This window comes from Panthera leo, chromosome D3, assembly GCF_018350215.1.
Source record: "Panthera leo isolate Ple1 chromosome D3, P.leo_Ple1_pat1.1, whole genome shotgun sequence".
NCBI classification, from domain to species: Eukaryota; Metazoa; Chordata; class Mammalia; order Carnivora; family Felidae; genus Panthera; species Panthera leo.
In genome coordinates, this window is record NC_056690.1 from 56743337 (window position 1) to 56769562 (window position 26226).

The window sequence follows — 26226 nt, forward strand, 5'->3', positions numbered from 1 at the left end:
AAGATTCCATTTTCTCTCCTAAAAATGGAGTTAATAATACTTTCATTGCAGTGTTACTATAAGAATTGGAAGTAACAGACATCTAGAGTAGTGCCTGATGTATTAAGCGTATCTTTTTATTCTGGCGTTTTGACATCTGGGCCTTGCTTTCACTGGAAGGACTGTCCTTCCCAGAGCTAGCAGATTCCTAGAGATAATAAACTCACCTACAGGGTGCTTTTCATATGCAAACCAACCCAGAGCCCACACACCACCACCTCCTGTACTGGGATTTCTCATCCAGGGCCACCATTCCCCTGCCCTAATCACCCAGGGTCAGATGCCAGAAAATCAGGCACAAGCCCTATGCTTCAGAGCACACTGAAACTATTCAAACTAGCCAATCCCAAACCTGTTTACCCTGCCTCACCCATTCCTTCCCACAGAAACCACGATACAGGCTCCTGCCCACTTTCCCCTCACCTGGCCTCCTGACTGATCCTGTGATTTCACCATGTGTGACCATGTGGGGCATGGCATGACCCCTCCTCTTGGAAACCATGAGTAACAAACTATCTTTGCAATGGCAATCATCTCCAGATCTGTTGGGCCTCACCATGCCTAAATAATAATAAAACTTAAATTTTAAAACACTTGGCCCATAGCAGGTTCTCAATGCATGGTAGAAATGGCACAAGGGAAAGGCAAATTCCACATCACAAGGCGTGGGATATAGAATAGGTTTTATTGGGGAAACTTACCAGCTAGGGGTCAGTAAAATGAGCACAGGTCCTGTGATTCTTCCATCATCCCACAAAAGGGAATTCTGGAGAGAGGTGCTGCTGTTTCAGGGAAGAGCTCCTTCTAACTTCTCAGTGTCAATGTTAAGAAAGCAGCCTTGTTATTGGGGGCCATAGGTCCACTTTTTGGTTGACCTATGTTTATTAAGTGCCAGTGTTGACAGAGTTGTCTAGGGAACCCCTATGGAGAGGGCTGGAAGCTTAGATATGGCCCTTCCCTCTGGGAGGAGAGATCCTGGTCCAAGCTAGCTCTTAGTCCAAGCAACTCAAGGACCTCCAGGGCACTTTTGGACAAAACTGCTTGTTACAGCATGACTGTTACTATAATGTATCTGCATTGTTTGCTTACTATATGGTAACAGAAAACACTGAGTTTTTATTGTAGAATCAAGCACTGTCTACCTGTTCATTTCATCTTCACAGCCCTTTATGGTCTAGATTCTACTGTTTAACTGAACAGAAACTGATGTTACTTAATTTGTCTCAGGTCACATGGTTTGGAAGTGATGAAATCTGGACTGTTCTGAAACAAAACGGTCTGACTCCAGAGTCCATACTCTTAGATATGTACTCTGTTGAACTGCCTTTTCACATCTGCCTTCTCCACCAAACCAACGGCCCCTTCCAGGAGGTCTGTGTTTTCCCACACATTTCTTCAACAATACAGAATGCTTACTTTGTGCAGGCACTGCGCTAGGCACTGAGCAAAGAATTATAAATAAGACCGTGTCCTTGCCATTACAGAACTTAAAATTTTAGTAGGGAGGCAGACGTTAAACAGAAAGGACGCATAATTACGTGATAAGAATTACAAAGGGGAAAGTAGAAAGGGCTCTGAAGGTGACTGACAAAGAATCTATCTAACCTAGACTGGGGAAGTCAAGACGGTCAGCTGAGACCTGACTCAAGAGCGAGCTCTGGCCGCATGAGAAGTGGGAGGAAAGATTCCATCAGTTTATCTCCGACTCCTCAACCCGTGGCCTGGCACACGGCGGAGCACGGTAAGTGCTTGTGAAGTCAAAGGGCACTAGGGCGGGTGGATGGGCAGGCAAACGAACAAATGCGTGAAGAAATGGCCCGACTGACGGATGCGCGGACGGACGGAAGCGTCGAGGTGGGAAGGCCATCTGGTACTGCCGCAGGCTCTGCCTGTGTCACGGCCAGGCTGAGGCAAAGCGGCGGGGAGGGCAGAGGCCGGACGGGGGCGGTTTGGGAAGCACCCGGGGCCGCGCTGCCGGACCGCCTCACTCACCCTTCGCTCGGCGGGCTGCGGGACAGACCCCAAGGAGGGAGCAGAACAGCCTCGGGCGGCGCGCGCCGGAAGTGGGAGCGGGCGCACCCCTCTAGGAAGCCGGGAGGACTGCATATTTGCAGCTCGGTGGCGGGCGCGCCGCGCGGAGGCTTGGGAAGAGGGGTGCGAGGCCGGGAGGAGTGCGTCTCTGCGGGGGACCTGGTCCCCCACAGCCCCGCTTCAAAATGGTTGACAGGCGACGGAGAGAAGAAAAAAGAAATACAGGAAGAGAGAGAGAGCTTTATCTCCAAGGATATAAAAATAGAACCTTATATCTGTACATTTGAGGAAAAGGAAGACGTGACCACATTCGTACACCACAAACGCCTGCCTTCAGTGCCAGTTCTGGACAGTTCGGGGTGGAGTGCGTGGGGACGGAGGGGAAGGGTTCAGCCCAGGCTGGGCTAGGGTGCAAAGCGGAGAATCGACCCTGCCGTCGTGGGCAAGGGCGTGCAGGGCCATCACGGAGCAGAAGAGTGAGAATAATTTTCTCATAGAAGGCGTTACTCAAGCTGAGTCTTGTCTAACGACTAAAATGTTGACTTAGAGGAGTGGCCAGAGGCAGAGCACCGCAATGGGAAGTTCAGGGCATGCTGGGGAATTAGCCCAGCATCTTAGTTGGCTGGAACCTAGGCTTAAGGATACAGTGGTGTCACGTTTCGAGAGTTTCAAATGCCACTCGGGAATTTGGAATTCATTTAGTAATCAGCGCAGGCCGTTTACACGTGACAAGGCCTGAATTATACTTTGGGGAGGTATCTTACATAGTAGAGTGGATTAAAGGGCAAAACAGGTAAGAAAAAGAAAACAGGCATTTGGAAACATGAACTTAGCAGGATTTGCTAGTATCTGAAAATATGATTGAAGATAGAGAAGGGGATGACATCGCCAAGGGAGATCTTACGGGAAAATAAACGGAATGATAAAATACCAGTGTGTGGGGGTGGGAAGAGCAAGAACATATAGAGAAGAGGAGCTTCTCAGAAGAGGAGAGTCCAGATGGTTCAAACATCATAAAAGTCAAGCGAGAGTTTCAGGAGAGAGAACAGGTTACTAGCAGATGGGGCAGAGAGCTGGAGGAGGTGAGAATTCAGGTGATGCTGGTTTTTTTTTTTTTTTTTTTTAAAGCAATGTGATTTTTTTGTTTTTTTAACATTTTATTTATTTTTGAGAGACAGAGACAGAGCAGGAGCAGAGGAGGGTCAGAGAGAGAGGGAGACACAGAATCTAAAACAGGCTCCAGGCTCTGAGCCTGTCAGCACAGAGCCGGATGTGGGGCTTTAACTCACAAACCATGAAATCATGACTTGAGCCTGAGTCGCTGCTTAACCGACTGAGCCACCCAGGCACCCCAGGTGATGGTGTTATTAAGGGGAGGGGCAGAAGAAGGGCTGGAGAGAGATTACCTGTGGAATGTACTTGCCAGGGGTTAAGAAGTGTATGATAAGACACTGAAAATAGGTAATAGTTTCTTTGAGAAATGTGGTCGTGCACGAAGGGACAAGAAAGGACACTTGATTGGACTAGACAACAAGATTGAAAGATGTCTGTTTTTTAAAGATACTAGAGATCTAATTTGTCGAAAAAAGGTAAAATGTGAGTAGGAAGAAAAATTGAAGATAGAAGAAAAGAGAGATACATAGCTGATGGGGAGAGAATGATACCAGATAGGTAGGTGGAGTTGTCTCAGAAAATAAGATGAAGCATTATAATAAAAAATGGTGCATTTTGGTCTTTGTTTTTTGGTGCTCTGAATGCAGAACAGCCAAACAGTATTGGTTAGTAATGCTGATTTTATAAGTAAATAAGTGTACATACAGTTTGTTGAATTTTCACAAACGGAACCTCCTCCTGTTCCAGCACTCAGCAAAGAAACAATATTATGGGTCTTCAGAAGTACCCCCTGTGCTCTCAAGTCCCCACCCTCCTCTAGCCCTGAAAGATAGCCACTACACTGAACTCTGAACATGATAGGTTGGTTTTGCCTCTTCTTCTACTGTATATAAATGGAATTCAATATGTACTTTTTAAAGTCAGTCTTCTTTCAACATTGTGAAATCCATTCATATTGTTTTGTGCAGATGTATGCCATACATTTTTATTTCTAATAATATTGTAGGATTATACCAATATCCATTCATTCTATTATTGAACATTATTGAAAGTGAGGTATTTAAATCTCTATATAATTTTTGCATGTTAAACCAACCTACTAGGTTGGTTTACACTGGTACACACTGAATCAGTGTATAATTCTTTTTTATGTATTAATGAAGTTAATTTGCTAATATTTTATTGAGGACTTTTGTGTCTATATTGTTAGAGATATTGGTCTGTTTTCTTTTCCAGATCACTTTCTTTTCCTGTGATATCTTTGTCTGCTTTGGCATCAGAGTAATTACTGGCCCTCTCTATTTTCTGGGAGAGATTGTGAAAGACTGGTATTCTTTAAATGTTTGATAGAATTTACTGGGCCTTTGCTTTTCTTTGTTAGAAAGTTTTTTTACTATTAACTCAATTTATTTGCTTTTCATACATTTATTCACATCTTCTATTTCTTTCTCAGTTTTAGTAATTTGTATATTTCAAGTAATTTGTCCATGACACTTATGTTGTGTAATATGTTGGCATGAAGTTATTCATAGTATTCCCTTATATTCTTTTAAATTATTACAGAGTTGGTAGTGATGTCCCCTCTTCTCTGCTTTTGTTAATCTCTCTCTTTTTTTCTTGGTCAGTCTATTAAAGGTTTGTCAATTTTTGCTTATATTTTCAAAGAACAAAATTTTGGGTTCATTGATATTTCTTTATTATTTTTCTGTTTTCTATTTCAGTAATTACTACTCTAATCATTATTAATTCCTTCCTTCTGCTTTTTTGTTGTTAAGTTTACTGCCTATTTTCAAGTTTCTTAAGGTGGAAACTTAGATTATTGACATGAGATTTTCTTCTTACATAGGCATTTTATTTTAATTTTTTAAAATATTTATTTATTTTTGAAAGAGAGAGAGAGACAGAACATGAGCCAGGGAGGGGCAGAGAGAGAGAGAGGGAGACACAGAATCCGAAACAGGCTCCAGGCTCTGAGCTGTCAGCACAAAGCCAGACGCGTGGCTTGAACTCATGATCCTCAAAATCATAGCCTGAGCAGAAGTCGGACGCTTAACCAACTGAGCCATCCAGGCGTGCCAACCTAGGCATTTTAAAGCTATAAATTTTTCTCTACATGCTGCTTTGGATGCATCTCATAAAATTTTATATGTTGCATTTCACTTTCATTCAGTTAAAAAATATATTTATATTTATATTTACATAAACATTTTAAAGAATGATATATATATTTATATATTTATCTATATGGATAAATATATATTTATCTATATATTTTTTAGAGAATGAGAGAGCACACACACACATGTGAGATAGGGGCAGAAGGAGGGAGAGAGACAGACAGACAGACCCAAGCAGGCTCCATACTCAGCATGGAGCCCGTCTTTGGGACTTAGTCCCACAACCCTGAGATCATGACCTGAGCCAAAATCAACTGTTGAATGATCAACCAACTGAGCCACCCACTCAGGCGCCCTGAGTTTAAAATATTTTCTAATTTCCTTTGTGATTTCTTCTTTGAAGCACAGGTTATTTAGATATAGGCTATTTAATTTCCAAATATTTGTAGAGTTTCCAAATTACCCTGTTGCTTGTATGCCCCTTGCGACAATGGAAGCTTCATCAGCCCCTCTCATTTGAGGTGGCTCTGGTCTCTCAGCCCTCAGAAGTGGAACCCCTCACTGGGCACCCCATTTCCTGCATGTAGAATCCTAGAAATCTGACAGGCTTCCTTCATTTTGTCCTGTCTCTGATTCAGTCCAAGCTGGCAGTATTTCTGGTGATACAACATTCTCAAAACCATGCTGGTCTTCTGTGGATATCAAGGGGATCCCACAGTTATATGCAGGGGTTCTCCACAGATCCTTCCTGGATAACCCCATTTCTGTTTCTGGTTTCTGTTGAGATAGTTGATTGGATCCATGAGTCACACACCCAGTCCTCTCCACCAAAAGTTTTCTAGCTACATTCATGGCTTTGTCTCCAGAGCAAGGATAGGCTGGGAAATTTTCTAAATTATCAAGTACTGATTCCTTTTTTGCTTAACAGTTCCATTCTCAATTTATCTCTTTCCTCTCACATTTTACCATAATCAGCAAGGAAAAACCAGAACACATCTTTCACACTTTGCTTGGAAAGCTCCTTGTCTAAAAATCCAGGTTCATCACTTACAAGTTCTATTTTCCACTCAACAGTAGAACATGATTCGGCCAAGTTTCTGCTAACTTTGCAACAAGTATCACCTTTTCTCCAGATTCCAATATTTTCTTCATTTTTGTCTGATACCTCATCAGGAGTGTATTGAATATTCAATATTTCTAGCAAAATTCTCTTCATGACAATATATGTATTCTCTAAGACGAAAGAACACTGCTCTACTATCCTTCTCCCTTCCTTCCAAGTCATTGCCAGAGTCACCTTTAACATCCATATTTCTACCAACAATCTCTTCAAGGCAATGTAGGTCTTTTCTATCATGAGCCTGAAAACTCTTCCAGCTTCTAGTCATTACCCAACTCCAAAGCCACATCAACATTTTTAGGTATTTGTTAAAGCAGCACCTCACTTCTGGTGTAACAGAATGGCTTAATACCACAGAACTTTATTTTCTCACAGTCTGGAGGTTGTAAATCCAAAATCAACGTGCTGGCAGGACCATGCTCCTTGTGAAGGTTCTAAGGTTCATGCCTAATTCCAAACTTCTGGCAGTTTCTGGCAATCCTTGGTGCTCTTTGCCTTGTAGATGCATCACTTTAAGGTCTGCCTTCACATTCACATGGTCTCTTCTCCCTTCTGTGAGTCTCCTGTGAGTCTGAACTTACCTTTTCTTATAAAGACTCCAGTTGGTGGATTAGGACCCACCTTAATCCAGTATGATCTCATCTTAACTTGATTACATCTGCAAAGACCCTATTTATAAATAAAGTCACATTAACAGGTACTATTGGGGGCGCCTGGGTGGCTCAGTCGGTTAAGCGTCCGGCTTCGGCTCAGGTCGTGATCTCGTGGTTTGTGACTTCGAGCCCCGTGTCGGGCTCTGTGCTGACGGCTCGGAGCCTGGAGCCTGCTTCGGATTCTGTGTCTCCCTCTCTCTCTGCCCCTCCCCCGTTCATGCTCTGTCTCTCTGTCTCTCAAAAATTAATAAACATTAAAAGAATTAAAAAAAAAAAACCAGGTACTAGTGGTTAGGATTTAAGCATATCTTTGGAGATGGGGAAACACAATTCAACCCACAACAATGTTAAGTACAAACGAAGAGTTGTTCAAACTTCTGTGACTTGGTTTTGAAGTTGAAGACTTCAAACTGATGCCAGTGACGTCACTGACTGAAAAGAAATGATCTGATTTGAATTCAACTCTAGAGGTCTTGGGGAATTTTGGTGTTTCTGATACAAGCCTATGCATCTCTGTCAAAGTGAACGTTGGAAACTGATTATATTGGCCATTATTTCACTTTCTGAATCTCAGTTTTCAGCATGGGTTCTCTTTTTAAAAAGTCACAGTCAATTGGAATGCATATTAACATTTCAAAGACATTGGATTGTCCATAATTTAGATATATCATTCACAAAACAAACAGGAGCAGTCTACTTGTTAATATTTATTTGACAAAAAGGAAAGTCAATTTTTTTCATTTGGCTTCACAATTTGGATTTATTTCCCTTGTTTACCTGGACCTAGAGATTGATTTTTAGATTAAAATTAATTCTTTGTGAAGACTGATTATACAGTCTAAAGGAAATTAATTTCTCATACAATATAATACATGATAAGCAAAAGTTCACATGTAGGTCTTGATGTTCAACTTTCTGAAGAAGAGGTCTATAGTTTCTATCATATTCTCAAAGTAGTCATATTATCCAAAAAGGATTAAGAACCACTACTATAGAACCTATGCCTAAATCAGACATATGTTAGTTTGGCCTAGTTTCCCCCAAGAAGAAATGTAATAGGAAACAGAAATCAGGTAGAATACTGGTGGGTGAGCTATCAGTTTTATTCTTGAGAATCTCATATCATTTCCCATGCCTGTGTTATCACTCCCGATCTCTTTGGAAACCTTTGAATTCTTTTTACCTTACTGAGAGGAACCTCTTCAGTGTCAGCTGGTGTGGACCACAACTGGGTCTAGGGTTGTTCTGGCTGACTGATCAAATTGTTAGATTCCAAGCTGGCTTCTTAGCCTCAGAATGCATCTTTGGTAAGACTCCACAAGGCAACAAATCTAGCACAATCTGAAAAAAAGTTTTATTTCCTTGGTTAAATGCTCACAAAGTCTATGTTCACATGATCATTTCCATGTAAAAAATTAACAAAACCCTTAACTTTGCACATAAGAATTAACCTCTAGTTAACCTCTTTCTCATTCTCTTTTACCAAAAACCTTTCAAAAGTAGTATGTCAACTATGGTATTCTCATATACTGCTGGTGGGAATGAAAAACAACTCAGCCACTCTGACAGTGTAGCAGTTTCTTAAAATGTTAAACATACAACTACCATGAAAGAAAAAAGTATATGTCCATGTAAAGTCTTGGACACCAATGTTTGTAGCACCTTTATTTGTAATAGTAAAAAACTGGAAATACCCAATTCCCATCAACTCATGAGTGGATAAATAAATGAGGGGATAAATAAATAACAATGGAATATTATTTAGCAACAAAAAGGAATGGACTACTAATACACACAGTAACATAGATCTTGTAATAATGCTCAGTGAAAGAAGTCTGACCAAAAAAAGAGTGCATTCTGTATAATTCCATTTAAATAAATCTCTAAAACATGCAAACTAATCTATAGTAACACAAAGCAGAACAATGGTTAGGAGCTGTGGGAAGAAAGGGAGGAGATACTAAAGATAGAAGGAAATTTTTTGGGTTGCTGGTTGTGTTCACTATTTTGACTGTGGTGATGGTTTCACTACTGTATACATATGACAAAACTTATCAAATTGTCTACCCGAAATATTTGATGATTGTTATATGTTATATCACATAAAACTGGTTTTTTAAAAAAGTATCTACCCTCCTTTCTTGGGAGGGCAGGACCTAAACAAGTTATTTACAGGGATATCAGGGCCTCAATTTGTACATCCCTAAGATTTCAGAGATCAGAAGAGGGTCTTGAGCTGGGACAAAAAGACCTCTACTTCTACCTCAACCATCATTTCAGCCAGCCACCACTTTCTCAAATCTGTACCTCTTCTTCCCAACATCTCAACCTAAATCACATGTCTCAATCCTTCTCCTAATCCCCCCTTACTTCCCAAGATATTTCCAAGGACACAACAATATTCTTTCCTATCATGATATGCACCCCACCCCATCCCCCCAAATTTCAGGTCCTTCTTCTCACCCTGATCCTTTAGCCACAATGAGGACTGTACTGGCAAGAAAACTGTTTAGTTTCTATTTCATTTATTTCTACTCTAGTCTTTATTATATCCTTCCTTCTACTGGTTTTGATTTTGGTTTGTTCTTTTTTTAGTTCCTGTAGGTGTAAGATTAGGTTATTTGAGATTCTTCTTGCTTCTTGAAGTAGACTTGTATTGCTATAAACTTCCCTCTTAGAACAGCTTTTGCTGCATCCCAAAGATTTTTGGACTACTGTGTTTTCATTTTCATTTGTCTTCACATATTTTTAAATTTCGTCTTAAGTAAGCCATTTAGAAACAGACCCTGTGGCCTTCCTTGATGGCAAAGTTTATGAAAATCCAGCTTCCCAGCAATTTGGGAATTGCTGAGCATTACTTATTTTTAGGGCAATGGTTCTCAAAGTGTGGTCCCAGAGCCAACAACAAAAGCACCTGAACCTGGGCTCCCACCCCAGACCTACTGAGTGGTAAACTCTGAGGGTGAGGTCCAATAAAAAGTATTTTGACAAGGCTTCCAAATTATTTGGAGGCATGCCACGGTTCTGCGGAAAAAAAAAAAAAAAAAACAGGACAGGTAGAAAGTTACAATAGAAGCACACCAGCAAATATGAAAGGAAGGTGGAGTGGGGATTCAAAAAGAATAAGATAATAAGAACTCATTATGTAGTCAGAAGACCCACCCTGCCCCAGAGAGCTTTCTTGAAAGGCGTTTCGACATTCACGTCAAGAACCGGCAGATAGGCCAGCAAGGTACCTGTCGCTGGCTCACCAGGTCGCTAGCCACAGCTCCGCTGAGGTCAGCTTCGCGGAGATTCACGGGTTAACTCTCGGCAAACACCACCCGACCCGCCGCCGTGGCCGCCGCCCCCTTGCGTGTGCTCACGTGCGAGGCTCCGCGCCATAGAGCTGAGCAATCCTCCCAGATTCCTAGAGCGGACGCGGCGATGGCGGGTTCGCAGCCTGTGAGGCTTGACAGTGACCTGGAGAACAAGTCAAGGTATGGGTGGTGTCAGGTCGCGGGGGCCGGGGAACTCGGGTGATCTCGCCCGCTGTGCTACCTGGCAGCGCCACCAGGGAGCCCTGTGTGTTTTCTTGAGTCCTTGGAGAGTCTAGGCCGCCGGGATCGCCCCCAGGCGCCGCTCCTGGGCTCGGTGGTTCCTTGGCCTAGTGTGCTTTGGGTATCCGGTCAGCGCCTCGGCCTTGAGTTCACCTGAATGAACACCAGAAACTTTGGGGGCAAGTGGAAATCAGGAAGGGGATGCATTCACGCAGATCAGACGAGCGTGCCAGGGAAAGAGAAACCTGCACGTGTGAGTGCTGGAAGAAGGGAAAGAGGGAAAGAAAAACATAATGATGAGGGATCAGTAGTCGGTTCGGTATGATAAAGGCACCCAATACAGTGTTAACCGCTGGAACAAAAGTTTTAATTCCCTCCCCTGCCTTATCTTTCCAGGATGCCCTTATTTCAGTAGCATTAACCTCCACTTATGTTGGAAGGTTTTTAGACTTGGAATGGAGTACACATATCCAAAGAATGCCTGACTCTAGGATGATGAGGGAGGAAACTTAGTAAATTCTGACAGAAAAGCTCGTGGAGATTAAATGAGATTTTGTTTTCTCCCTCACTTCTTTTACATCTAGGGGATGTTTCTGGTGGTCTAGTCTCAGAAACTTTATCTCCAGTCTCCACCATGATTCCCTTCCGAACCCAGTGGTGCCCAGTTGCCTCCAGGCTTCAGACTCCTATGTGGACAAGAAAAGCTTACTAAGGAAATGGTAATTCTCCAGTTGCTCCCTGAGGTGGTAAGTGGCCCGTTGCAGCCCATGGAGATCCACTTCAATTATGAATCTCAAGAACACCGCCTTCTGTCAGGTGAGAAGCCGTGTGTTATATCTTTCTTAATGGTTTCAGGTGGTGGGGAGGGTTGTTACCGGTGCTGTGTTAGCTTTTTCAAGTGCTATTGGTATTCACTGCCTACCCCTCACGGGATTAGTTAGGCAGTACTATCTCTTTAGTGCTGCAAGCACAGTCACATGGCTTTACTGTGAATTTTAGCAATCAAATTCTCATGGAATTCCCTCCTCTCCTTGAATCCCCAGAGTTAGCCATTTTCCCATTCTAACCACCTTATCACCAATCTGTCAGTGTTTGATATTTTCCCTTTAAAATCTTCTATGGGGCGCCTGGGTGGTTCCGTCAGTTAAGCGTCCGACTTCAGCTCAGGTCATGATCTCCTGGCTTGTGAGTTTGAGCCCCAAACTGCTGCCAGCTCAGGGCCTGGAGCCTGCTTCCCATTGTGTGGCTCCCTCTCTCTCTGCCCCTCTCTGTCTCTTTCTGAAAAATAAATGAACACTATAAAACATCTTTTCAAGCCATCCTTTTTATGTGTTGTAGTGGCATAGTTTAAAGTTTGGAAGTCTGACAGCCTGGATTCAAATACTAGCTTTGTCATCATTCTGTTTCCTCATTTTATAAGTATATAATAACTCATACTTTGGAGGTTATTTTGAGGATTGTGTCTATTACCACATAATAAAGAACCTCAAAACTTAGTGACCTAAAACATGAGACATTTTTTAAATGTTTATTTATTTTTGAGAGAGAGCACATGCATGCGTGCGTGCACACATCCCCCCCCCCCCCCCCCCACACACACACACATGAGAGTGAGGGAGAGGCAGAGAGAGAGAGAGAGGGACAGAGAATCAGAAGCGGCCTCCGTGCTGACGGCACACAGCCCAAAGCGGGGTTTGAACTCACTAACCGGAAGATCATGACCTGAGCTGAATGAAGTCAGACGCTTAACTGACTGAGCTACCCAGGGGCCCCAAAACATCAGACATTTTTAAACCATGTTTTCTTATGGTTCTGTAGGTCGTCAATTTAGGCTGGGTTCAGCTGGGCAGTTTTTCTCCTGGTTGTCTGGGATCACTCATGCAGTCATCCAGTGGCTCAACTAGGGCCAGGGTCTGAGTTGGTATCAATCATATATGTCTGGCTATTAGTGCCGGGTATGGCTTGAGTCATGTATCTGCAGCAGACTAGCCCAGACTTTTTCACAGGGCAGCCAGTTTCCCATACAGAGAGAGGGAAAGCCCTGGGATGCATAAGCACTTTTCTAACCTATTTTTGTGTTATACTGAAGTTATAATGACCAAAGCAAATCACATGACCAGTTCCAGAGTCATTGTGGAAGAGAACTGCACAAGGGTATGGGCATTTGGAGCGTCTCATTTCCGCATCATATTTTGTTGCTGATTTTGGTCCTCCCATTGCTGCTCTTTGGCCTGTGAGATTCACCTTCTATTGTCATTTTCTTTTACTCTAGATCTTCTGCCTCTTTATAGTTTTGAAGTATCTCTATTTTACTTTGTTTCTGTCTTCTGTGTTTAGTACTTGTCTTACCTTAAGAATCTATTCTCAGGAAGCTAGCTCTCATTTTTCCTGAGAATCACTGCAGAATTGGGTCTACTTTCAGTTTTACATAAATTAATATACATATTGTATGTGTTTGTGACTTTTAGAGTGTGTTTAAATAACTTTTTTTTTACTATAGAGTAATATAATTATATACGGTGCATTTATAAAACATAGAAAGGCACAAAACAGAAAAATTAACCTACAACTCCACCATCTAGAGGTAGTCACTGCTAACATCAATGTATCTTTCAAATAATTTAACTATTCAACAAATACTTATTTTTGATATATGTTTATTAATCAGATTATAGCTTATTAATTGTTACTAACCATATACTATGATTAGTTATTGAGGGGTTACTCTATGTGGGCACTATTATAAGTGCTGGGCATATAGCAGTGAACTGAAAAGGTAAGTCTTTGCCCTCAAGGAGCTTATATTCTGGTGGGAGAAACAATGAATGAATGAATGAATGAATGAAAAATAGAGTATAGATAGTGATAATTGTTATGAAGAAAACAAACCAGGATGTATCAGTTTGGATTCTAACAGGAAACAGGTGGTTTGAATGCAAATTCAGCAATTCAGTGTTTCATGAAGAGGATGGGCAGTATTATAGAAATTAACAAGGAATAGAGAACAGCCTTGGGATCAAAAAAAAAAAAAAAAAAGAGGAGCAGTTGCTACCTTTAGGCCTAAAGCTACAAAGGGAGAGACTAACCAGATCCTGGAGAGTATACCTGTAAGATAGAGCTGCCAATAGGAGCTATGGCCTTTGCTCAAAGAAACACATTACTTCCAGCTCCTGGCCCAACAAGAAGAGACTCTGGATGTAGAGTGAAGAGCTAGATCTCAGTTTCCCTGGGATTTAGCACTGAAAGTCCTATATCCCAAGAACCCCCTCTGTTGTGGACAACCAGGATAGCTGGTCATTCTACAGTTCTCCTCCTACTTTGGGCCAACTCTAACTGCAAGCCAGAGGACAGAGAACCCCAAGAGCTGCAGTGCATAAACTGGTATCAACCTCTTGGAGCACAGAGCAAAGTAAGCAGTAGATCTAGAGGGTCAAAAGGAGAATATCCCATTACAGTCCACCCCTTTTAATCTATATACTTTTGTTCTTTGTTTGGGTTATGTTCCCAACTTAGCAGAAAAACAGTCTCTTAAGCTACCATTTCTTTGCAGGTTGACTTGTAATTAAATTATATTCCCATCAGGGGTGCCTGGGTGGCTCAGTTGGTTAAGCAGCCGACTTCAATTAGGTCATAATCTCACGGTTTGTGGGTTTGAGCCCATGTCTCGTTCTGTGCTGACAGCTCAGAGCCTGGAGCCTGCTTCAGATTTTGTGTCTCCCTCTCTCTCTCTCTCCCCTCCCCCTGCTCAAGCTCTGTCTCTCTCCCTCTTAAAAATAAGTAAACATTAAAAAAATTGTTTTAATTATATTCTCATCTGAAACATAAAACTTTACTGCCACTGGTGCTTTTCATATTAAGTATTGAGGAAAAGGGAGGGAAAGGCATAATAACCTTAAAATAACTGCTACAGTTTTTGCTATTCACAAAGCCAAAACTGATAATCAAAACTATCTTCTTACATCACCCATTCCATATTGCCTCCACCCTCTGCCAGAATCTTAGTGGCAGAGTTCTTTACCTAGTTTAGTAACAGAAACCTGTTTTCCTGGATGATCTGAGTCCTTGATGATCCTGTCTCTTCCGTATTACTTCAGTGTACCATTGACTGGGCATTTTAGACGTGAGAGAACTTGGAAGCACCTCCACTGAATCCCCTGACTCCTAGACCCATTGTTCCTTGCCCTTACTATGTAGCAGCAGCCAGTTCCCCAGTAGCAATTGGTATCTGTCATCCTGGCCAGTAGAGTGACACTTTCTCTCCCTGTTGGTTCAGCCTCATGAGGAGCCCAAAGTGGCCAGGAGGCAGTCTCAGATTCAAATTTAACAAAATCATGACTTTATTCCATGGTAGAAGTATTTCTTCTTTGAGAACCAGAACCCCAAGCCCATCAAACCCAAGATTAGAGGAATAGAAAGTAAAAATAATATAAGTGGGTTATTAGTTATATAGTAAGAAGAGACATTTATTACTACTCCTCTACCCTTAGCTCCTTTACCCATACATTCTGGCCATGGAGAAGGCAACACTGTTTATTGTTCTCTGGTTTAAGGCATATATTGCATCCTGTATGATGGTACCCCAAACTTATCCGGGTGTTGTTGCCTGGCTGGTACTGTAACTGAGCCTTCAGTAAATCATTCCACAATTACTGAAACCCACTTACTTCTGGGTGATGGGACATGTGGTAAGACCCGTGAATTACACGTGTATGAGCTTATTGGTGTACTTCCTTCCCTGTGAAATGACTCATTTGGAGGCAATATTGTATAGAATTACCATGATAATAATACACATTCTCTTAAGTCAACGCTAATTTGTATCTGGGCTGTCTGTTTAGTCCTTTGAAAACAAATTGTTGCTCTCTTTGTGATAGAAGGGGTCAAGTGTGATGAATCTGCCCCCTAGTTGCTGGCTAGCTCCCCTCCAGGGACCTTATTAGGGGCTCAGTGTTGGACCCAGCAGATGGCTACATGGGTGTATAGCTGTGATGATAGGCATATCAGCCTTGATAAGCAGACATCCATATTATTGAGCCCATGCATAGCCTCCATTCCTGCTGCCATGACCACTTTGTACATAAATCCATTGGGCAAGCATTAGTAAAAAAAGGCTAATTGACATTCATAACATGAGTCACTATGCCCATCTGATTGAGAGGCTTTTTACAGAGAATGCCCTTTGGTGAGTATTTACCCGGGGCACAAATATATTCATTATTTGCCCATTCTAGGAGATCTAGCCTCATAATTTTCTTCCAGAATCCTTATTTCTAGTCTTCCAGTCTTATTCTTTGAGGTGCCTAACTAATTATATAACGCATTAGTCACTATCCTTGAATCATTATAGGCATGTATCTTAGGCTATATTGCCTTCCATGAAAATGGACAACCAGGTGTATACCTGAAATTGTGCCTACTGGGAAGATTTGCCTTTACCAGTGTGTTTCAGGTCATTCCAGAGTCAGGGAATAAGTGAAAGTTGCGTTTTCAGCTAGTGTCCACATGCTGGTCAGGCCCAACTATAAACCAATTCTGTACTTTTTCTTCCTCTGTTAACTGGTAAGAGGGAATTCCCATCACGCCATGAATGTAGGCTAATGGAGAGGGGTAGTGGAGCAATAGGAAAAGGCACTGCGGCAACCCAGGTCGCTAGCACATAGAATTTGTCTTCCAGACTTGCTTTTATACTGGAATGCTGATTTGTATGTCCAGTTTCATGATTTGATGGATCAAATAACTAGTTCACAATGGTCAGTTTGTAATAGTCATTTGGTGCTCCGTGTTCAAGCATTAAGTCTCTATTAGTGCCCAAGTGCAAGCCAGGGTCTGCCTTTCACTTAGAAAATTGTTCTTGACAGAAGAGAGTATGGCCTTACTTCACTATAGTTCTCTTCTAGAGGCTTGCAAGAGGCCTAATACAGCATGCCTGACTGCTGCAGACACTTCTTATACCATTGGTTATCCTGATAAATAAAGTCACGTGACAGGACAACTTGCATTGCAATCTGGACTTCTGCAGAGCCTTTAGTATATGTGCTGCCGAAGCGAGCGCTCTGCAGAGCCTTTTATTACTCTAGTCTCACTCGAAAATAACAACCTTACAAGTTACTCATATTAGTTATTTCAGCACATTCGACTGTGGTCTTTGTTGCCTCAAATATGCAGGGCTTACCAAGTATTGTACCTTTCTGAGGTGATAACAGTTGGTTAGAGACAGAAGTGAAGTAAAAGAACAAGCCCTATGAGGGCTTTCAGGCAGAGGGAATAGCAAATGCCAGGGACCTTTTGGTGTAGCAGGAACAGGGTCAGTTTGGAATAGACAGAAAATAGGAGTAGTTGTGGAATGAAAGGAGAACAGAGATAGAAAGGACGAGATGGAACTTTCAAGCCATAGTAAGGACATGGAATTTATTCCTAGTGTAAAAGGAAACCATTTGAGCAATTTATGCATGAAAATAACATATAAAGGTCACTCTGTTGTATGGACAATAGAAGAAAGGTATATTAGCGAGAAGAAAACAAATGTTTCAAGAAGAGAGTAATCAACTATGTCAAAAAAATAAGTAAGATTGAGAATTGGATTTGTCAAGATAGAGCTTATTAGGAATTCTAGTAAGTGCAGTTTTGATGGAGTTAAGGAGATAAAAGCCTGATTGCAATGGATTAAAAAGAGAATAGACTTGGGGCACCTGGGTGGCTCAGTCGGTTAAGCATCCGACTTCGGTTCAGGTCATGATCTCATGGTTCATGGGTTCAAGCCCCGCATCAGGCTCTGCTGACAGCTCAGAGCGTGGAGCCTGCTTCAGATTCTGTGTCTCCCTCTCTGTCTCTGCCCCTCCCCAACTCCTGCTCTCTCTCAAAATTAAACAAACATTAAAAAAAAAAGAGAATAGACTTAATATTGGTTAGAATATAGAGCAGTGTGAACTCATACACTCAACAATGAGACCCCAAAATTCTGATCCTAAGTTTATGTAACCTCGAGAAACACTTGAATATGTGCATCGAGATAAATGTACCAGCAGATTCATATCAGCATTGCTTGAAACAACAAAATGTTACTGTCCATTGAAGGAGAATGGGTGAATAAAATGTGGTATATGTCACGCTATAGTAGTGAGCATGAATGGACTACAGCTACACACATGAATATGGATGAATCTTCCAAACATAATGTTGAACAAAAAAAGCAAGTTACAGAATATATGTGATATAATTCCTTAAATGTATATAGTTCAAAACATGCTCTATTTGTCTTCTAGAGCTGCCATAACAAAGTGTCACAGACTGGGTGGCTTAAACAACACAAATTTATTTACTCACAGGTCTGTGCATTAACTTTGGTCATCTATGCTTTGCTTTCTTCTAGAAGATTTATAGTTTTAGATTTTCTATTTAGGTTTATATTACATTTCTAGTTAATTTTTGTGTATAGCATAAGGAAAGAGGGTTAATTTGTGTTCTTGTTCAGTTCTAACACTTTTTGTTGAAAAGAGACTGTTCTTTTACCATTGAGTTGTCGTGGCAACTTTGTTGAGAATCAGTTGTACGTATATGTTTGGATCTATTTATGGATTCAGTCTTTTTTTTTTTTTTAATGTTTATTTATTTATTTTTGAGGAGTGGAGGGGTTAAGAGAGAAGGGGACAGGGGATCCGAAACGGACTACATGCTGATAGCAGAGAGGCTGATGCCACTCAAACTCACAAACCATGAGATCATGATCTGAACTGAAGTCAGACACTTAACCAGCTGAGCCACCCAGGCACCTCTGTTAATGGACTCAGTCTTATTCCATTAATAGATATGTCTGATCTTATGCACTGCTTTGATTACTGTAGCCTTATAATAAAGTTTGAAATCAGGTAGCATAACTTGTCCAATTTTGTTTTTCCTTTCCAAAATTGTTTAGATTCTTCTGTGCATAAAGTTTATAATCAGTTTGTCAGTTTCTACAAAAAAGCCTGCTGAGGTTTTGATTGGGGTTGCATTGAATCTATAGATCATTTGGGGAATGATTCCATCATCTTAACAATATTAAATCTATCTTTCCATAAGTGATGGCATATGTTTCTGTTTATTAGGTCTTCTTTAACTTCTCTCAGCAATGTTTTGCAGTTTTCATTGTAAAGATACCACACTTATTTTGTTGAATTCATTTTTAAATATTTCACCTTTGGTGCAGTTAAAAAATGTTTTTAGGGGCACCTGGGTGGCTCAGTTGGTTGAGTGTCTGACTCTTGATCTCAGGGTCATGAACTCAAGCATGTTGGACTCTGTGTTGGGTGCGAAGCCTACTTAAAAAAAAGTTGTTTTTTTCTTTTGTTTTTAAAGAGAACACAAGCATTAAAACCACTTGTGTTTAATTTTTTTTTTTTTTTTTTTTTACTGTTTATTTATTTTTGAGAGAAAGAGAGAGAGGGAGAGAGAGACACAACATGAGCGTGGGAGGGGCAGAGAGAGAGGGAGACACAGAATCTGAAGCAGGCAGGCTCCAGTCTCTGAGCTGTCAGCGCAGAGCCCAATGCAGGGCTCGAACTCCCAAACCGTTAGGTCATGACCTGAGCTGAAGTCAGACGCTCAACCGACTGAGTCACCCAGGCGCCACCTCCCCCCCCCCCCACCACCACTGCAAAGAAAAGGTTTTTAATTTTAGGCTCTAATTGTTCATATCCAGTGTACTGAAATACAGTTGGGTTTTGTATATTGCTCCAATAAACTCATGTACAACATATAACTTTTTTGACACACTTTAGTAAAGACAATGTGACTTTTTTTTATTTGTATCTCTCAATTATTTTTCTTGTTGCATTGGCTAGCAATATTGAATAGAGATTGTATAGTGTTGAATAAAAGTGATAAGAGAGGTCATCCTTATTTTGCTCCCTTGTTCCCAGGAGAAAAGCATTCAATGTTTAACCATTAAGTATAGTGTTAGCTGTTGCTTTTTCTTTCCTTTGTATTGGAATCGTTAATTTACATACCACATAATTGATGTTTGGATTTAAATATACCATATTCTTGGGGCACCTGGGTATCTCGGTTAAGCATTCAGCTCTTGGTTTTAGCGCAGGTCATGATCTCACAGTTTGTGAATTTGAGCCCTGCATTGGGCTCTGCGCTGGTGATATGGAGCCTGCTTGGGATTCTCTGTCTCCCTCTCTATCTCTGCCCCTCCCCTGCTTGCTCTCTGTCTCTCTCTCTGAAAAATAAATAAATAAACATTTTTTTAAAAAGGAAAAAATAAATATGTCATCTTATTTGTTTTTATTTATCCCATCTTTTGTTTCTTTTTTTTCTCCTTTTGCCTAATTTTACATTATCAGGTTTTTTTGTTTTTCCATTTTTTTCTCTATTAACTTACTGTTTATACATCCTTTTATTGTGTTTAATTGTTACCTCATAGCAGCCTTTTTCAGATGTGATTCTGTGAGAATTAAGCACCAATGCTCTAGGGCATTCATTTTAATCAACGTACTGATGTTTCTCCTGCATATCCATTATGGTACTAGCTGTGAACTTTCTTTGGGAGAATTAAGAAAATGGTCATTCAGATTATTTACTGTTTTATTCTCTTATGGAACCCTGGTTGAAATAGGCTGCCTTAAACCTATTACAACATATACGTTTGATTTATTACAGTTTATCTTAGTTTACTATTTCTAGGACAATCCAAAAATCTTATAATGTTTTAGTTTTATGGACTTTCCTCCTCTTGTGCTATTTTTGCCATGTATTTTAATTCTCTGTATATTGTAAACCCCGTAAGAGGTTCATGTTGCTTAAGTCAGTCAGTACACATTTAGATTTACCCGTAAACTTAACTTTTTCCAATGCCCTTGCCTCTGGTAAAGGGAAGAGGCCTCTACTTGGAGACATGAGATTTTTTACTTTCACCCTTGAAATTAATCTGTGTCGTGTTTTCAGCTCTCTAGACCATTTGCAGTCTGACAACTGTGTGCCTTTTATAGTAAACCCCATTTAACAGTGGACTGATAGTCAAGAATTTCAGTGGAACTCCTACCATCACAGACATCTGATATTGTTAAGCCTAGGAATGGCCTCCTCAAAAATCAACTCAGAAGAGATTTTTTATCTTTTCCCGATTCACACACTATACTTAGGAAGTCTGGTTACTGAATGTGGCTCTTTCTTAGCCACTTGCTTGTAATAATCAGGACAAAAGAGATGAGAGATTATAAAGACCTATTTTTGAAAATTTAAGATTCTGTCCTGACCATTCCTGGACTTCAATAGCTTCTTCTTTCCCCTAATAGCAACCTCTGATCTGCCTGGTTGGTGGTGCTCCCAGTGACAGCCAGGCTGCCACTGCCTCCTCCCCCTCTTCCTCCTCCCCCTCTTCCTCCTTCCCCTTCTTCCTCCTTCCCCTTCTTCCTCCTTCCCCTTCTTCCTCCTTCCCCCTCTCCCTCAAGTATTCTTTCACATTGTTTACCTTACTTAATGTTAATAAATTGCTTATGTATTAGCTTTCATTTAGTCAAACTGTCATAATTACTATGACTAGGTTTCACTATTCCCAGATCTCCTGTGACAGACGTATACAGAACATATCTGGGTGAGACACTTCAATAAATGGTTATTATGGTCCATTACTTATTGTTTCTTCCCAATTTCTCTTTCGGAGGGTCATTTTCAGTGTTTTGGAGCACTCCCCTCTTGTGACGGCATTTTATAGGTAAATACAAATCTGTTTCACCTCAAACTTTCTTACACTATGGAGAATACATTCCATTTGGATTTTTTATTGTTCTAGATGGTGAGACTAAGACCAAGATTGGAGAGGTGGCTTCAGAGGAGGAAATTACAACAAAAATTGAACCATTGCCTGAAGAGTCTGGCAACCCCAGAAATGATGTTCTCCAGGATTCTGAATGCAGAGGATTCTGTGAATTTGGAGATACATTAAATGAAAAGGATCAAAATCTCTTTAACAGAAGACAACATAACTGTGATGAATGTGGGCAAAGCTTTGCTTGGAGTGCAGGCCTTATTAGGCATCGAAGAACCCATTGGGAGAAACCCTATGAATGTGATAAGTGTGGAAAGGCCTTTAGTGTGAGCTCAGCTCTGGTTCTGCATCAGAGAATTCATACTGGGGAGAAACCCTATCCGTGTACTTGGTGTATTAAAAGTTTCAGTCGGAGCTCAGACCTTATTAAACATCAAAGGGTCCACACTGGTGAAAAACCTTATAAATGTGATGAATGTGGGAAAGCCTTCAGTCAGAGTTCTGATCTTATTATCCATCAGAGAATCCATACAGGAGAAAAACCCTATCAGTGCAGTCATTGTACTAAAAGCTTTAGCCAGCGCTCAGACCTGGTTAAGCATCAGAGAATCCATACTGGAGAGAAGCCTTACACGTGTAACCAGTGTAACAAACATTTTAGTCAGAGTTCTGATGTTATTAAACATCAAAGAATCCACACTGGAGAGAAACCATATAAATGTGATGTGTGTGGAAAAGCCTTCAGTCAGAGCTCAGATCTTATTCTGCATCAGAGAATCCATACTGGGGAGAAACCATATCCATGTAATCAGTGTAGCAAAAGTTTCAGCCAGAACTCAGACCTTATTAAACATCGAAGGATCCACACTGGAGAGAAACCCTATAAATGTAATGAGTGCGGTAAAGCTTTTAATCAGAGCTCGGTCCTTATTCTGCATCAGAGAATTCACACTGGGGAGAAACCCTATCCATGTAATCAGTGTAGCAAAACCTTCAGTAGACTTTCAGATCTTATGAATCACCAGCGAATTCACACAGGAGAGAAACCTTACCCATGTAGCCAGTGCAGTAAAATGTTTAGCCGAAGATCAGACCTTGTTAAACATCATAGAATTCATACAGGTGAAAAGCCCTATGAATGTGATGAATGTGGGAAAACCTTTAGTCAGAGCTCAAATCTTATTCTACATCAGAGAATCCACACTGGAGAGAAACCCTATCCATGTAGTGATTGTCCTAAAAGTTTTAGTCGTCGTTCAGACCTTGTTAAACATCAAAGAATACACACTGGAGAGAAGCCATACGGGTGTAACCAGTGCAGTAAAAGTTTTAGTCAAAGCTCAGACCTCACTAAACATCAGAGAGTGCACTCTGGGGAAAAGCCCTATCATTGTGATCATTGTGAGAAAGCCTTCAGTCAGAGTTCTGACCTTATTCTTCATCAGAGAATTCACACGGGAGAAAAACCATACCCATGCCCACAGTGCAACAAAAGTTTCAGCCAGAACTCAGACCTCATCAAACATCAGAGAATCCACACTGGGGAGAAACCATATAAATGTCTTGAATGTGGAAAGGCTTTCAGTCAGTGCTCAGCTCTTATCCTACATCAGAGGATCCACACTGGGGAAAAACCATATTCATGTGATCAGTGTGGCAAAAGCTTTAGTCGGCGCTCTGATCTCATTAACCATCAAAAAATCCACACTAGTGAAAAGCCATATAAATGCGATGCATGTGGGAAAGGCTTCAGCACATGCACTGAACTTACTGAACACCAGGGAATCCACACTGGGGAGAAACCCCACCGGTGTAGTCAGTGCAACAGAAGTTTTAGCCAGCTCTCTGATCTTATTGATCACGAGATAGTCCATTCTGGGGAAGACAGTCTAAATGTGATGAATGTGGGAAAACCTTTGGAGTATACACCAACTTTACTCAGTACCAGAGACACTACACCAGAAAAAAATCTTAGGAATGCTATTGATGATTATGAAAAAGGTTTTAATCAATGCTCAACTCTTTTGCTACAGTAAGGGGGAAAAAACCACTGGACAGAAAATAATTTTTACAATGAAAGTTTAACTGAGAGACATAACTAAATTTAAAAATTCTGAGGAGGAATCCTGTAATTGGGAAAAGCTTCAATGTGAACAAAAATGTTACTGAAGGTCAGCAACAATGGAAAGGAATTTCTGTCTGCTAAAATGTAAAAAACAAACAAACAAACAAAAAAAACCTTTGGTCTTTTGTTCAAATATAGTCCACAAGGGAAGAGTTTTATCATTAAAGAAATGTATAAGTGTTAATGCAGAACCTTATCAGATATTGTAAAAATCAGTGTGATGGGGCGTGCAATCAGAACTCAGAAGTGTACTAGTGTTATAATCTCAAACCTTTAGAGAGCCCTAATTACCTATTGCATATCCAAGAAGTCACCTTAGAGAATGTAGGGAAAACTGAATTCCCTTCCATGTCTTAATTGGCATGTATTCTGATAATCAGCATGCCATTGATCTCCTGACAATGGAAGAGTCCTACCTTATGCTACTGTTAATTATCTGTCATTAAATTCCCTCTGTGTGAATATGCTATGCTATTCTGGTATTAAACTTATTAACTACATAACTCCAGTGCCCCATTTTCTCGGAAAATTTTCTTTGGCCTAGTTTTGGTTTTCCTAATGAATATGACTTTTCAAGTTCCTGCAGTATTCACAGCAAATATGGACTTGTTTTGCTATCACTAATGTAGCCCATAAACTTGATTGGTTTGAAATCCTTCTTCACTACCATTTAATCACAGCTCCTAAATATGTGAAACAATTTTTTTTAAAAAGAGTTCCATATGTCAGAGTGTGAGGATTTCTCTTCCACTATGTGTATCTTGTCTCTATAGATTGAACAAAAATGAGAGCTAAAGTAATATCCAGTATGACTAATTTGTATAGCATATTCTGTCTAAAAATAAAAAGACATTGATTTTTTCAAGTGGCAACGTTTATCAGACTATTTTTTTTAATGTTTATTTATTTTAAGAGAGTCTGAGAGCGGGCACGCAGGCAGGGTGTGGGTGGGGGCAGAGAGAGAGAATCCCAAGCAGGTTCCATACTCGGAACCAAGCCCCACGTGGGGCTTGATCCCATGAATCATAAGATGGTGGACCTGAGCCAAAATCAAGAGTGGGACGCTTAGCCAACTGAGCCACCCAGGTGCCCCTGTTTGTTGATTTCTGACATACATGTTGATAATAGGCTACATATATGTATATATGCAAAGTTTTCAACAGAAAAATAGAAACTTTTTTAAAAATAAAAATCTCAAATTGTTTTTCTAGGATTAACTGCTTGTTAAAATTCCACTATTGTCCTTTACTTTGAATATTCCCCGAAATCACCCAGTTAATATTTCACTTTAACACGTTGTTATTTACTACGTGCAAGGTATTTTTCTTTCGGTTTTACTATACACGAAGAATATACTGTCCCAACAAAGCATAAGTGACAAAGCCTGATGTATACAGAAAACACATGGCTCAGTGTAATCATAAGTGTAGACAAGATGCTTATAAGAGCTCAGAGGAGGTAAGGTTCAATTGTGATTAGAAAGAAAAGGTAAAGTTTATGGAGCCCTTGAAATTTGAGTTTTGAAGGATGGGAGTAGAGGCATAAAGGCAGAAGGAAGTAGTCAACAAAGTAGTCAACAACAAGAAGCAAGCAAGTATGTGAAATGATGTGAAGTATGTACATAGTCATTCATTCAATAAACATTCAGCATCATACTCTACTGAGTGCTGCTGAAGGGGTGAGAAAGAGTTCCTGCCCTTATGACCAACAGTTCATGAAAATAATTACTAAAACATGTACTTAAAGAGTCAGAATGAAATGGAAATAAAAAACGAGGTAGGCAAAAAGACTTAAGGAATGCGATGCTAAACAAACAGGCACTTCAACTTTCTGGCGTTTAGTATCATATGGAAAATAGAAAAGTACTAGTTATGGCTAGGTTAAGTTTCATATTTCTGCATTTTGTTCTCAAGGTACTGGAAAGCCATTGAGGTCTTTGAACGAAGAAATGACATGATCGTCTTAACTGCCTTCAGAAGAATAAAATAAAAGGGGAAAGAAAGGGGCGCCTGGGTGGCTCAGTCGGTTAAGTGTACCACTCTTGATTTTGGCTCAGGTCATGATCTCATGGTCGTGAGATAGAGCCCTACTTTGGGCTCTGCACTGAGCATGAGCCTGTTTAAGATTCTCTTCCTCTCCCTCTGCCCCACCTCTGCTCACTTGTGTTCACACACGCTCTCTCTCTCAAAAATATAAATAAATAAATAAATAAATAAATAAATAAATAAATAAATAGGGAAGAACAGAAAGAAAAACTATTTTGGAAGCCTGGAAATAAAAGCATGAGGGTCACTAGTAGAGGAGCTAAAAGGTATTCACATGATGATAAGTTGTGAAGTCAGTAGGAAAAAAGTGTACAATGAATTATCATCTGTTCCTTTGGGAATTAAAAAAATGAAGAAGAAAATAGGATGATGAAGTTTATATCTGAAGTGTACCCCTCTCTCATGAGAGTAAATTTTAAGAGCTGTCTGCTTACTACACACTTCTACCTAGTGTCATGAGCTTAACACACACCCGCATGATATCTTCCTTCTGAATTCCCTGTTCTGGTGAACTGCACTGCTAAACACCTTGCCATACAGATGAAATAACTGGTAGCCATCCTACGCTCCTCACTCTCCCCAGTTCTCTAAATCAACTTGCTCACTAGGTCTTAGAAATGAGTTATAAAAGTAACACTGCTTATACAAATCTAATTTAAAAAAATCTGACAGTAACAAGCGTTGGCAAGGATGG

The 26226-nt window shown here is 40.6% G+C and overlaps 2 protein-coding genes across 5 annotated transcripts in view; one reads left to right on the forward strand and one right to left on the reverse strand.

Annotated features, from left to right (window-relative positions):
* Positions 1 to 26226, reverse strand: part of LOC122203126 — an 87096-nt gene that overhangs the window by 11225 nt on the left and 49645 nt on the right. Inside the window, exon 10 of the mRNA XM_042909687.1 lies at positions 2032 to 2180. Coding sequence (XP_042765621.1) covers positions 2032 to 2180 — 149 coding nt within the window. The remainder of the gene's footprint in view (positions 1 to 2031; positions 2181 to 26226) is intronic.
* Positions 1718 to 24352, forward strand: LOC122202983 (zinc finger protein 271). 4 transcript variants are annotated; one of them, XM_042909463.1, is made up of 3 exons: positions 1718 to 1780; positions 11197 to 11428; positions 21387 to 24352. In XM_042909463.1, the coding sequence occupies exons 2-3, from the start codon at positions 11329 to 11331 to the stop codon at positions 23396 to 23398; spliced, it is 2112 nt and encodes a 703-aa protein (XP_042765397.1). In that variant the 5' UTR covers positions 1718 to 1780; positions 11197 to 11328; the 3' UTR covers positions 23399 to 24352. The 4 variants fall into 4 exon arrangements, with proteins under 4 accessions (XP_042765397.1, XP_042765399.1, XP_042765396.1 ...); XM_042909465.1 differs by lacking the exon at positions 1718 to 1780 and adding an exon at positions 1842 to 1893; XM_042909462.1 differs by lacking the exon at positions 1718 to 1780 and adding an exon at positions 10488 to 10552.